This window comes from Amaranthus tricolor, chromosome 3 (genome assembly GCF_026212465.1).
Source record: "Amaranthus tricolor cultivar Red isolate AtriRed21 chromosome 3, ASM2621246v1, whole genome shotgun sequence".
NCBI lineage: Eukaryota > Viridiplantae > Streptophyta > Magnoliopsida > Caryophyllales > Amaranthaceae > Amaranthus > Amaranthus tricolor.
In genome coordinates this window covers 25,200,383-25,214,173 of record NC_080049.1, presented here as the reverse complement: position 1 = coordinate 25,214,173, position 13,791 = coordinate 25,200,383, and the positions used below count along the sequence as shown (strand labels likewise).

The 13,791-nt window shown below is 38.1% G+C and overlaps 1 protein-coding gene across 1 annotated transcript; it reads right to left on the bottom strand.

Annotated features, from left to right (window-relative positions):
• Positions 1-830: 830 nt before the first annotated feature.
• Positions 831-5,975, bottom strand: LOC130807741 (probable ATP synthase 24 kDa subunit, mitochondrial). Its single transcript, XM_057673064.1, has 7 exons — positions 5,809-5,975; positions 4,783-4,876; positions 4,492-4,636; positions 3,306-3,416; positions 3,010-3,156; positions 2,338-2,460; positions 831-1,166 (listed from the first exon to the last, which is right to left on the bottom strand). The coding sequence occupies exons 1-7, from the start codon at positions 5,845-5,847 to the stop codon at positions 1,103-1,105; spliced, it is 723 nt and encodes a 240-aa protein (XP_057529047.1). The 5' UTR covers positions 5,848-5,975; the 3' UTR covers positions 831-1,102.
• Between the last annotated feature and the right edge of the window lie 7,816 nt (positions 5,976-13,791).

Sequence of the window (13,791 nt, the reverse complement as noted above, 5' to 3'; positions counted from 1 at the left end):
TTAATGAAAGCCACACAATTTCAACTCGGTCATTGATGCCCTGCTTGTAAAATGAGATTAGTATGGTCTACTGGAGAAGCTAAGATTAATCAATGTCATCCAGTGCATGATTGTAGACTTAGTATCATGACATTAGCAAGGACCCTCAAGGAAATAGAGTGATTCGCTTAGCCAAGTAGATTTTTCCTTAAACCAAGGGGTGGAACTAGAGAAATAAAGCTGATAGCTAAATTTATCGATCCATATGGTAGTCTCGGACAATCCGCATGGATGCGCAAATATTGAGAACGGGTTTTTTTCACAAGACACCGAAAAAACTTCAAATCAAAAAGATCAAGGTTTAAGAAGAATAAGACCTAAACCAATACAATATTGGTGTAAGGATAATGTTGGTGTTGGTGTTGGTGTTTACCCCTAAATGGAGTACTTTTCATGATAAATAAGCAAAAGAGTATGGATCAACATTGTAAGTCTTCAACAGCTAGGCTACTTGGAAATTAGCAAGGTCATCTCACCCTCAATCATCAACAATGTTCTCAAAAATACTGATCCAATCAACACTATTGCAAGCATGTAAACCCAAAACCATACCGGAATTTATTGTGGAGTTGCGAGTAAACAGCAATGAGTGCAGAGTGCTTGGACCATTAATATCTACAGACTACAGTCATCTCTAGTATATGCCTCTTAGGCTTGGCTATTAAACCACCGTAGCATCATATGGTTTTCGTTTGTACATTATCAACTGAATTAGTAGAAAAATTCTGCATCCACCTTAAGTGATAAGTGATAATACTAAAGAACTCAGCACTTGGCGTAAAGGACATATATGGGTTATAATTATCAGTACTTTTTATCATTTCATATGCTCAAAAGCGAGCATGATCAACAGATGTAATCATATGAAATAGCATTCAGTCGAGATATATTTCGATTAACTGCTGCATTTCCTTGCCTAACAAAATCCAGTTTATTTCAAAAGAAAATAGGAGAAATGAAGATGAAATCCTGTCCATGAGTTCAACAACTACAGCCTTCAGCTCTCTCCAACGAGTGTTCTTCCAGTAAATAGTCAAAAATCCATAAGTGTTCAACAACTACATCAGATGAAGTTTCGAATGTCCAATGACTTGGCATCAGCCATTTGCTCATCCTTAAATTCCTCCCTGAATATGCAAGATAAAGCTTAGTGAACTACAATGGACTGATGCAGCAAAAATGTAATAATGAAGCATCACAATATACAAAGCCATAGCAATTGCCAATCAGCCTGGCAATTGGCAATTTGAATCGGCAAAAATGCTATTTATATTACAGGTATACTCCTCAGTCCCACTCAATTCGCCCAATTTTTCATTCACGAATGCTTAAATGAGTCGGTCTTAAGGTGAGACTATCTCTATTTGATTGACCCATGTACATTTGTTAAAGTGATTACTTACAATTTTAAAGTGATCAATTAGAAAAATGTGCTAATTAAATGGACTTGTCTCATAATGAGACGGTCTCATACAAGACGAGCTGTTATTCATTGTAGTCTGTGCTATAATAAATTAGCTCATTTCTATTTTTGGATATGACGCCACCACTACTACTCTATATTCTCTCATATTTCTAAATAACCCACTACTATAACCCAATATACCCAATTTCTTAGTTTACGTGCAGCCAAATGGGGCACGGCACACAGGAGTATATCTTTACGGTATCAAAGATAGAAAAACTAAATTCAATCAGCTCAATGATTCAGCATTTTGAATAAAAATTTTTAAAAAGTCTTGTGCCAACTGCGAACAAAAGAATTAATCCAAAAAATCCTTCCATAAGAATCACACACAATGCCATGAATGTGCCAGCACATAATATAAGTTCAGAACTTCACCAATTGTCAACAGAAAATGCTGCACAACTGCAGCCCGGTGAAGCAGGGAAGTTAAAACTAGTAGATACTTTCATATTCAAATTTCAAAAACATTTAACTTAAATTGTAATAATCTCGGATCAATGAGATGTGTTCAAAGATTCTGGATTTAAGGCAATGAACTCCAAATTAAGGTCAGGATAACATTTTTGTTAGGCATAACTATAATAGAATCAGAAAATAAAACGGAAAAAGCATGGACTTGAGGGAGCAGTAAGCTTGCTCTTTTCACTCAGGAGTTATGATTGTGTTTACACAAGGGACAAATACATGTACAGATAATGGTTTACTTATATTTTCTCCTAGCAAATAAAAAGAAGCAGAAGATGCAATAATATGAATAAACATATATCAAATTATAGCAACAAAAAAGAGTTCCTAAAGAAGGTCATAGATTAAGAATGACAGAAACGTACTTCTTTGCTTGAGTTTCCATTGCCTCCACAGCTTCTTTCTTCAACTCTTCTAGCTGTGCCTTTGCTATTTTAAGTTCCAGCTGCTCCTCATATTTGGGCAAATCATTTTTGTTTATCCCTAGTCTATTTTAAAAATACAAATTTGATAAATATAAGGGACAAAATGTCTAAAAGAAAGACCACAAATGAACCAAGAATGCATCGCTCAAATAAGTATAAAGAAACACCATGCAGGGTTTTGCCAGATCCTTTTCAAAACCATTATCATACACACAAAAGAGTAGAGATTTTGGTTTTTTGGAACAAAATAAAATATATAATCAATGCATCCAAATATTTCATTTTTTAAATGATAGATGGTCCACAAAGTTATTCATAAGAACACAGTTCTCCGTTTCAACTTTCAAAACCCTTCTTGTACAATTAATCATATCCTTCAGAGTGCATGAGTGGTCCTCCATGAGGAAAAATCATGGAATAATCGTAAAGGATGAAATTTCAACTTCGGTGTAATTAGAAAGATCAGCCGTGGTAGATGAGATCATCAACGATAAAAGGGTTGATAACACATTTCTAAATAATGACGGCACGACCTAGAGGTGGTCAAAGCAAGTGCAAATCAAAATGTCACAATAATTATCAAAATCTTACAATAATTTAAATACAACTTACTTCTTGTTGATCTTATCAAACTCTGCCATCAAACGACTCACTCCTTTCTCATCATTCCTCAATAGAGGTTTCTTGATTTCTGCTTCAATTTTATCCAAGGCTTCAAACATCATGGCCTCAGCACCAAGTTCATCAGTAAGGCCTCTCCTGCACATCATTATGGCAGATGGAATTAGTGCCAAATATAGAAGTTTGTTGTTAGGCATGGACAAGAATGCACACACCACTAAGAAGACTACTTGAAGAGAAAAGAGGGTAATTCCAGTAAAAAAGATTTCTTAAATATTGTTTCATACTTAAGTCGAATCTCCTTCAAAGTCAAAAGATAAGTACGAGCATCAAGAATACCCGTAGTACGGGTTTGGATAGTATATTGAATCCTTTGAGACTCCGAGAAGAGATCAGCCCTGCGATATAAAATGGCTAAAAAGTGAATAATGAAAGCTTTAGCCATTATGTAAACAGAAAACAGCAACATCATCATGACATCATGAAACTCCAATATTATGCAAAGAGACACACAACATGACATGTAGGAGGAAATGAAAGAAAAGGATAAAGAATTTAGAAACATCAACAGAAATTCTTTCCTTACCAATGAAACAAAAATACTGAAAAAGAAGAAATACAAGGATCGGGTATCCAGTTAAGCTGAACGTTCATGGGTTTCCTCCCCAATTGTACGTCCATTTTTGCGTATTCTATTATCACCGCGTCATTGAATGAACACTGCAGGACTCCGTTGTTGAAACCCGAAAGGTTGGGTTTAATATCAAAAGAGGTTTTAATATTCCATCCTCTAGAACTGTACAGGTACGCGAACTTAGTTCGATATCCCTTCTGATTGTCTGGGAGGTCATGGACTATCTTCAGCCCACGACGATGTGTAAAGGTCACCCATCCACAACCATACAATTGAGAATTACAGAGGCGTGCTCTAAAAATGTATCTATACACTATATATTTTCACCTGTCATAAACAAGATCACAAAAGTCTCCAAGGCATTACCCTTTCTATAGCTTGGACCTACAAGTTGAGAATAGGCTATTCGCCTCTAACTACAAAAGTCTCGTTCTGCACCTACGCTATCTTAAACCATAATTTCGAAATCATATCGGTTCAAATGATCTTTCTGTACATACCGAAACTCCTCGTCGCATATTTTTTTCATGTATAGAAAATAGGAAGTTTCATAAGATGCAGTCATTATCAATGGACACCTCGTAAATAAAAATTTAGTAAAAGGTGTATTTAAAATAACACACCTACAGCTCAAATCTTAAAGCATATGCCACGTATAAAGATGCAAATCCTTGCATTGGCCATTGCCAACGCCATTACCATAATTTACGTGTTAAAATACTTTTAAAAGGCCTAGCTTGAAGGAATTTATACTACAGAAATGAAAAGGGCCTAATTTAAGTAGAGTATGAAATGTTAAAAAGGAATAGCATAAAGAGGACAAAGTCACATAGATATACTTTTCTCTTACAGTCTTCATGACCTTAGCATATTGTTGAACAGCAGCAGGATCATCTGGGTTTATGGTGATCTTCTCCTGGCGTAGTATGCCAAGAGCTGTCTCAAACTTCTTCTTAACTTCCAAAAAAATGCCCTTAAGCATCTCTATTCAGTCAACCATCATAATGTCATGGAGAAGAAGACAAGTATATCATCATTATAGAGAAAGTAGAATCTTTAAATTTCATAAGCTACCAAACTCATAAAGGGATATGAACGAGTACATGAAAAACAGAAGACACAAGACTGACCATCTCCCTTGAGACCCTTCGGAGCTGATTCTTGGGCAAAGTAACGAACAGGAATCACATGGTCCTTTGGTAAAATGCTCTGAGCAGTATACAGCTGTAGAAAATAAAATCATTTCTAATCAAAAAAGGGATTCCAATTATACAATACGAAGAGTACAACAATAAATATAAACAAGCTCAAAACGCAAGCAAGCAAACAAACAAATTGCAAGAAAGCAAGCAAACAAGTATCTCATAACCTTAAAATGCTATTAAACAGACAAGTAACTCCAAGCTAACTAGACTGGATGATGCAAAATCAAAGTTCATAACAAATATACATTTGAGATCAATATCTAGACACATGAACAGAGAATATTAAAAGCTGTTGGCACTTGGCAGTTTAACTTCAGCGGATGTGTCCTGATTACTATTTGGTTAATAAAACCAAATAGGGAAACACTGGAGCTGTTAGAGATTCAATAATAAATCTTATCAATAATAATGCCATTCTGCATAAAACCAAAACCAAAAGTGTATGGTTGGTTTTGGAGACAGCAACTAAAATTATTTTCCCCATTTACCAATGGATGTAAATGAGTTTTCCATCACTTTGAAAGCATTTTCCTCTCAAAGAGAAGGATACTAAGTTTCCCAAAATAAACTTCTAATTACACCATACGTAAGAAAACCCCACAACAAATGTACATTTCTTAATGCGAGCTAAATAACCGAACAATAAACTTATGAAACACGTTGCCACAACAAAGAACCAAATGCATTGGATCAAGAATACAAAAACAACTCAATCTACCAGTTGATTCAATAATAAAATCCAGTAACAATAAAAATTGAGCACCATCCTCAAGACACCAATTCGAACATTAAGAGTATAAACATATTCTTAAATCTAAATCGAAAAAATTTCTTCTGAGTCAACGACTAAAAGATCAAATGAAAATCGAAGAACAATAAGATATATTCAAATCGAAATGAGGTCTTTAAAATTTAGAGTATTGGAATTCAGAAGAGAAATGAGGGAGATACCTGCTTCGATTTGGAAAGGATACGAGAAGCGAACGCCATGATCGCGAAGCAGTGAGTAAGTATGGAGTTGCAAAAGGTTAGGGTTTGTTTGAGATGGTTTGATGTTGCGACCAAATCGCGGATGAGAGATGGAGAAGAAAATCGTCAATAGCGATTAATGTTCAAAATACCAATAAAGTTAAGTTATTTGCTCGTTAGATTTGATTAGACCTGAAATTTTAATCGGACCTGAAATTGATTCGGAAATACGATAATTAGTGGGTTATAATTTAAAAATTTTGACCGATGACTGAAAAATGCCTGATTTGAAAAAATCGGAAAGCTTGGGTCAAATTCTAATAAAACTCAAATTTGATCTTTTGATTTGTTTTCAATTCCACGTCAACAATTAAGTTCCCCATTAGCATATTTAATTCTAGATCATCATTTTTAATCAGGATTCTTTATAAAATAATTATAATTATTATATATAGATATTGAAAAAAATCTATGATAAGGAAAAAAAATTAAAAGTTAGCGAGCTATTTGGTTAACCCAAACCTGATATGATCTGATTTGAAACTGATAAGACTTGAAATCATCCTAACCTGATAATGATTTTCAATAAAAAATGACCTGACCCAAAACCCGTCCAATAGATCATGTTGACAAGTCTAGATCTGATTCATCGATTTGATTAAACGGATAACATTTGGATTTTTGATAATCATTTTTTAATGAAAAAAATTAATTTAAAAAGTTTTTGTATTAAGTAAATATCAAAATTAGCGTCTATTGTATGATCCTAAGGTGAGAGCTTATTCGATGTAACCAACAACGAACAAGGTAGAAGCTGGTCTTATAATGTCGGCAAAAGTAAACATGTCTTTGTCCGGTGTGACAAACAAAGGAGAGTTGAACAAACAAAGCCAGCTTTTTTTTGTTCGTCGTTAATAATAATGAATAAAGACATGTTGTCTTTTGTTGATTAGCTCTCAAGCACTAGCTTAGAATTCAGTAGCTCTTCTTCTCCTTCGTTTCTCAATCATTGAAATCTAAGCTTAAAACAACGACCAGTTAGATCTGCTAAGATCCGACCATGTTCCACATTACCCCTAATGCTCATTATTACTTCTACTTTTTTAATATTTTATAATTTATATGATAATTGTTTTGGCTGTGGAGAGAATAATCAACACTTACGAAGCTCTCTAAGGCAGTAGCCCTTCCTGAGCTTACGCAGAAGATCAAAGATCTCGAGGTTCAGGCTGCTGCCAAAGACGAAGCTCTTGCTAATCTGGATGCTAAAAGTGCTGCTAAGGATGAAGCTTATGCTAAGCTTAGCGCTGAGTTAAAGGGTTGTGCATGCTGCTCATCTCAGGGATGCTGCTCTCTTGGAAGAGGCTCTTAAAGTAAAAGAGCAGCAGGTGAGCAGGTGTGGTCAATTTGAAGAGACCTGCTCCTAACTCAGGCTGGAGGAGAGTTAGCTGAGGAAGAAGCATGAGGCAGAGCTGGAGGGTGTCAAGGCAGAGGTGCAACACTTAAAGGACGATCAAGCTGCAGCAGAGTCTCAGCTTGCAGCCCTGTAGAAGCAGCTTCAGGAGTCTTCCTCCTCCCCGTCAGCCAAAGCTAAGGAGGCAGATGAGCTAAGACACCAAATGGCTGATCTCAAGTCAAAGCTTGAAGTGAAAGCTAAAACTATTGTTGGGCTTGAGGATTAGCTTGCATATCAACTGAAGGTTGTGCAGGACTTGGTGAAGGTTGTCGGGCCCCCTCCTCCTGTGGGCGGGACTTTCTCTACATTCCCCGCATGTGTCCATGCTTCCACTTCAATATTCAAAGATGCTCTTATCAGAGCTGACCATGCTGAGAAGAGGGTCGCTGAACACCAGGAGCAATGTAAGGGGTTCATTCTGGCCCTGTTGGGATCTTCAGGCAGTTCACCCTTCGCCTTATACTTCAACATCTCTTCCATCCATGAGGGAAGGTTCATTTTGTTAATTCCAAAGACTGAAGTTGCATCTTCATGAATTGCACTCTGGGGTTTTATTTCCATCAGGACTGATCTTTTCATCTCATGCTGGCTGGCGCTTCCTAATTCAGAAAGCGCATCAGCCTGCTCATTTTGTGACATGGGGAGTCTCTCCACCTCAAAGCTTTCAAAGAGTGCAATCAGGCTTTTAACTTTCGCCGGGTATTTCTGCATTGGAGGTTCTCTAGCCTCGTACTCTCCTGGGATCTGATTAATTGAGAATCCATTCTCAGTCTGACGTGCTTTGCCTCTAAGGCTCTACAGAGTTGCAGGCCTGCAATTGCTACTTCATACTCAGCTTCGTTATTTGTAGCTCTAAATTGAAATTTTAGAGCATACTCTATGATTTTTCCTTCCGGATAGATCAGAACAACTCCAGCTCCCACCCCCACATTCCTTGAAAAGCCATTTGTGAGCAGCTACCAAACTGGAGCATTTTTCTTCAATTCAGGAATGTGGGTGCACTCTACAAATATGTCTGCTAAAGCTTATCCTTTGATAGCAGTCCTTGCTTGATACTTTATCCTATACCTGTTCAACTCAATAGCCCATTTAGCTAATCTCCTTGATCTTTCTATCTTGTCTAAAGATTTTTCCATGTGTAAATCGGTTAATACTATCACCTAGTGGGCATCAAAATAAGATTTGAGTGTCCTAGCGGCCACCACAACAGCATAAGCTGTTTTCTCAATCGGGGAATATCGGGTTTCAGCATCTAGGAGGATCCTGCTCATGAAATATATTGGTTGTTGCACATTTCCTTCTTCTCTGACTATTGCAACACTTGTAGTTGTTTGACTGGCTGCAGCATATAGGTACAATGTTTCCCCGTGATAGGCCTTGCTAAGGTGGGCAGGCTGTGTAAATGATTTTTCAATTCCTAGAAGGCCTTTTTTTGCTCATCTTCCCAAAAGAAGTTCCTGTTCCCTCTGAGCACTTTGAAAAACGACAAAGATTTCTCTGCTGATTTGGCTATGAACCTAGACAGAGCCGTCATTCTTCCAGTGAGTCTCATAACGTCTTTCTTAGACTTTGGTTCTGCCAAATCCAGAACGGCTTACACCTTGGCTGGGTTTGCGTCTATGCCCCTCTTAGACACCATGAATCCTAAGAACTTCCTAGATCTGATTCCAAACACACATGTTTTAGGATTCAGTCTCATGTTATGTTTTCTCACGTTCTCAAAAGTTTCTTTGAGATCAGGAATGAGATCTTCTTCTTTCTTACTCTTGAAGATTAAATCGTCTACATAAACTTTCAAATTTCTCCCTCTTTGGCCGGCAAATATTTGGTCCATGAGACGTTGGTACGTTGCACCGACGTTTTTCAAGCCAAATGACATCATCTTATAATTATAGACTCCAGCTGAGCAAATGAATGCTATTTTTTCTTTGTCAGATGGGTCCATGAATATCTGATGGTACCCCGAGAAGGCATCCATGCAACAGAGCAATGCGTGTTTTGCTGTGAAATCTACCGGCTGGTCGATTATGGGCAAAGGGTAAAAATATTTAGGGCATGCCCTGTTAAGGTTGGTGAAGTCAATACACATCTTCCACCCTCCTATAGTCTTTGACACCAGCACAACGTTAGCCATTCTAGGTATTGGCAGGGCTCGATGAACCTTGCTTCTAAGAGCTTATGGACTTCTTCTTCAGCCGCTTTTTACTTCTCAGGGGCCATGTTTCTCTTCTTCTATTTTACTGGCTTAGAACCCTCAATCACTTTTAGTTTGTGCATGATGGTGGCAGGGTCAATACCACGCATATATGCTGTAGCCATGCGAACAGGTCGGCATTTTCTTTCATCAACTGAGCTAACTCAGTTTTGGTTGCTGGTGATAAGGTCTTTCCTATCTTGATTGTTTTGTATGTCCCTTCAATGAGGGGTATTTCTTCCAGTTTTGTCTCCTCAAGCTCGAGGGTCCTGGGAGGTATTTTATTTCCTGCTTCCTCATTATGAGAGGGTTTAGGGTCTACTTTTGCTGTTCCTCTTTCCCTGAGAGTTAGAACTGTCCCTAAATCTCTCGCTGCTTCTTCTATACACATTCTTTTGCTTCTTTCTTCTTTTCCTTCTTCTTCCCGTCTGGGTCTTTACTTGTGAGTCTTGACGATTTTGATCATGTTACATGCTCTGGCCATTTGCTAACAGCCTCTAGCTCTGCCTACCTTCCTGTTTTCTCTGATAAATAAGAGTGTTTGATGGAAAGAAGAAGGAATTCCTGTTATATCTCCCAAGAACTTTCTGCCTAGAATGCAATTATACCTTGTTGGGGCATCAATGATGTAAAACTCTTGTGGGCAGGTAATGGTGACTCATTTTTTGTCCTGGATGGTTAAAGGTAGGGTGACCTTCCCTTTAGATCTCATTGACTCTCCTTAGAAACCGACTATAGGAGTTGTTGCTCTTACCAAATGTTGGCTCCCAACATCGATCATGTCCCAACAGTTCTTGTATATCACGTTCACCTCTACTCCTGTGTCTATCAGGACTCTGTAGATCGGCCGTTCGGTAATTTCTACTACCATGACCAGGGGATCAGAATGAGGAAAAGAGATTCCCCTACAATCTTCCCTAGTAAAGGTCATATCAGGGCATTCTGGTATTTCAACTTCTTCATGAACTTCAAAAATTCTGGCTGTGGGTTGAGTAACAGCTCTCAAATGCGCCTCTCCATCAGTTATGCCCCTAGATTTTTTAAAGATCACGACTTATAGGAGCTTTCTTTTGCCTCGTGGCTTCACTTTCCTCCTGGCTTGGACCTGGGTTCCTTTTATTCTCAGCTTCTGCCTTGTTTTTCTGTTCATCGTTCATTTCACATAATTTTAAAAGTAACCACTTTGGATCAGATCTTCCAAGTTGTTTTTCAAGGTCCTACAGGACTCTGTGGAATGTCCTGGACTCCCATGGAAGTCACAGAACTGATTCATGTAATTTTCTGACCTGCGGGATAGAAGGGGTCGTTCCCACAACTTGGAATTCTGGTGGAGATGGAAAATTTGTGCCCTAGGGGCATTTAGGGGTGTGAACTGGGCAAAGGTGCGGAGTGTAGGTCTCCTGGCTTCATCTCTGTGATTTCTTCCTGAATCAGGTCCTTTTGCCCTATTCCTCCTGTCTTGATCGTTCTAAGGGCGGCCAGGGTGGGACTCTATGTTATTGTGGTTGTTGTTGTTGTTGCTGTGGTTTCTTTTTTCATGTCTTTCTCCTCTGAGACCAGCAGCTATATGCTGAAAATTCTCTGAGGCTGTGAACCTCTCTGCTCTTTCTCTAACATCATCTATGTTGTGAATGTTTATCCAACCATCATCTCCTTTGAATCTTTTGCTGTCAGATCTTTCGTCATTCAAAACTGACTTGAAGGCCAGGAGAATGATGGAATTTTCAGGCTTAGTGACTGTTAAGCATTCAATGCTGAATCGTGCGATGTACTCGTTGAGTGATTCTCCCTTCCTCTGTCTGGACTTCATCATCTCAATGGATTGCTTAGATCGCCTAACGAATGGTGACAGAACTGCTAGGGATAAGACTGTTAAGCATTTAGGCTGCTCTGGGCTTCTTGTTCAAGGATAACGCTGATTTTCGTTTGGCTCTTGTTCTGAGCCTGAGAATCAGTAAGGTGTTGTCGAGAGCCTAATCTCTGTTTCGCCGGGAAAATCCTAGGTCCCAATCTATCTTTCATGCTGTAAGTCTTGTCTCTTGGTTCTCCATGTTCAGTGGCACAAGGCCGTTTCTTTGTCGTATCCTCCTCGTAGGGAGGATAAGGAATAGGGTTACTCAATGCAGTGTGCTTTGGTGGTGGGGTTACTGTTGGGTTACTTCTAGCGGTAATAATTGCTTTTGTAAGCCTATGTGCAAGAGTTTATATTTCCTCTAACGTCAACCCTCCACTAGGGGGAGTGGTGAACTCCGGCCTAATGAGAGAAGGTGCTTTCACTACAGAGGGTGTTGCTTCGTCTTCTTCCGATTCCTGTTCTTCCATAACAGCAAGGGGCTTATGGGTGGGAATAGGGTTCCATTCTCTTTCATAGTGAAGGTTTGGGTCATTGATATCACGTGGTTCTTGGCTTCGTTGAGGGGTTGACGATCCCTCAACTTCAGTTTGTCGGCGCTAGCCTGACTTGGATCGTTAACTTTGTTTTTGGTTGTTCATTTTTGAGGTAATTTGTGGGTTGTTTGGAAGTTAGGTGAAACGTAGCTAGAAAGAACTCTTAGCCTTCCTTCAAGCGCCAAATTGTTCCGACTATGGAAAGAACAATCAACACTCTCAACCAAGATGAAGAGAAGCCCTTTTAAGGTTCACAGTGTATATGAACTACTGGGGAGGTCTGAGTTGCTTTTCCGACTGTTTCGCCGTGTTTTCCTGCACAAGGTAGCAAACAAGGGCCGGAAAGGGGTCATCCTCCGATGATTAAGTCAATAAGGTCTTGAGATGATTGCTGATAAAGTTTATAAGGATCTAGAGCTATTTTTGTACGAGAGAATAATGATTGGGTTTCGGTGTCAAAGTTACGTTACCCTTGGTGATGCATGGCACTGTATATTTATAGTGGTGGGCCTTAGGAGAGGTTTTCAAAACCCTAATGGCAGTTTAGGCTTTTACCTTAAATGAAATTTTCTCAAGATCAGTGGAGAGAGAAATAGAATATTTTGTAAACCTATGTGGTGTTTGGTGATTTGCTGATCTTTACGCCAAGAAACCCCACTCTCTGTCTTTTAGTATACCTATGTTGGTAGGGTACGAGGTAGGTGTGGTGCCTCACCTTATAGGAGTGTTGATAGCTTTTCTGTACATAACTGTAGTTGCTCCTGCCACGTCATCGTTTCCGTTGTCATCATTCTACATGATCAATCATCCTGCAAGTATTTATGTTTTTCATTCTCTGCCTGGGTCTTTTTGATATGACCCTGCTGCTTCTGTGAATCCTGTTGTCCTGAATTTCAGCTGAGGAGTAAGTTTAGTCCTCCAAAGGGCTAAGTCATCTTTCTCAAGGAGTTGGGACCTCTGAAGAGGTTCTAGTTACTTCGTCCTGCCCTTCATTCATGGTGATGATTGGGATTTCTCCTCTTTCAGGGTCTTGGGACTAAGGGTCATGCTTCAGCACATACAATAATCATTTGTTAATAACAGCGAACAAAATTTTATCACACGCTCGGATAAGGAGATATATATTTTGGAAATTACTTTTTACAAAAGCTTATATTTAAATTTTATTAAAAAAAGCTTATTAAATTCAAAAGCTCTTAAACAGGTGATATGTCTGATATTTTTTAGATTATTTTTTGACCCTCCAATTACAATTTAACTCTTTTGTTTATCTTTACAATATGTTTGAATAACAATTTAGGAGAAAAAAAGTACACAAGAGAAGGAGAAGGGAGAGAAAAGGAAGGGGTAAGGAGAGAGAACACCTTATATTTGTTTAGAAAGGAAGAAAAAGTAAGTGTTTTTTCCTCTAAATCTTTTCACTTTTAAGAGTTCGCTTGAATTAAAAGTAAATATTTAAAGGGATAAAAAGGTCAAACTAATTTCCCTATACTCATTTATACCTAAAATAAGGAAGCCAATTACTATTTTATCCATTTTCGTTACTTTCTAATTAATTTTTCCGTTTCTTTAACAATCATCTATTTAATCATCTATTTAACTATATTTTCCTATATTGCCTTTTATTTATCAAATTAAATACACTCAATCCAAATGGACCCTAAAAGAAATTGTGTTCTAACAAAATTTATCAATGTTTTCTCTTCAAACTCTTCCCTTTTTATTTTGTTATCTAAACAAGAAAATCCTTCCGTCCTTTTCCTTCAACAAATATCTTAATACTTTCTACAAAAGCTTATTTTTAAATTTTTATTTAAAATGTAATCCCCAAATAAAATTTCCACATTGGTACTGCACATTAGATAACCCATCAAATATCTCAGTAATTCTATTCAAACACGAAACTTAACAGTGAATGACGAAATGA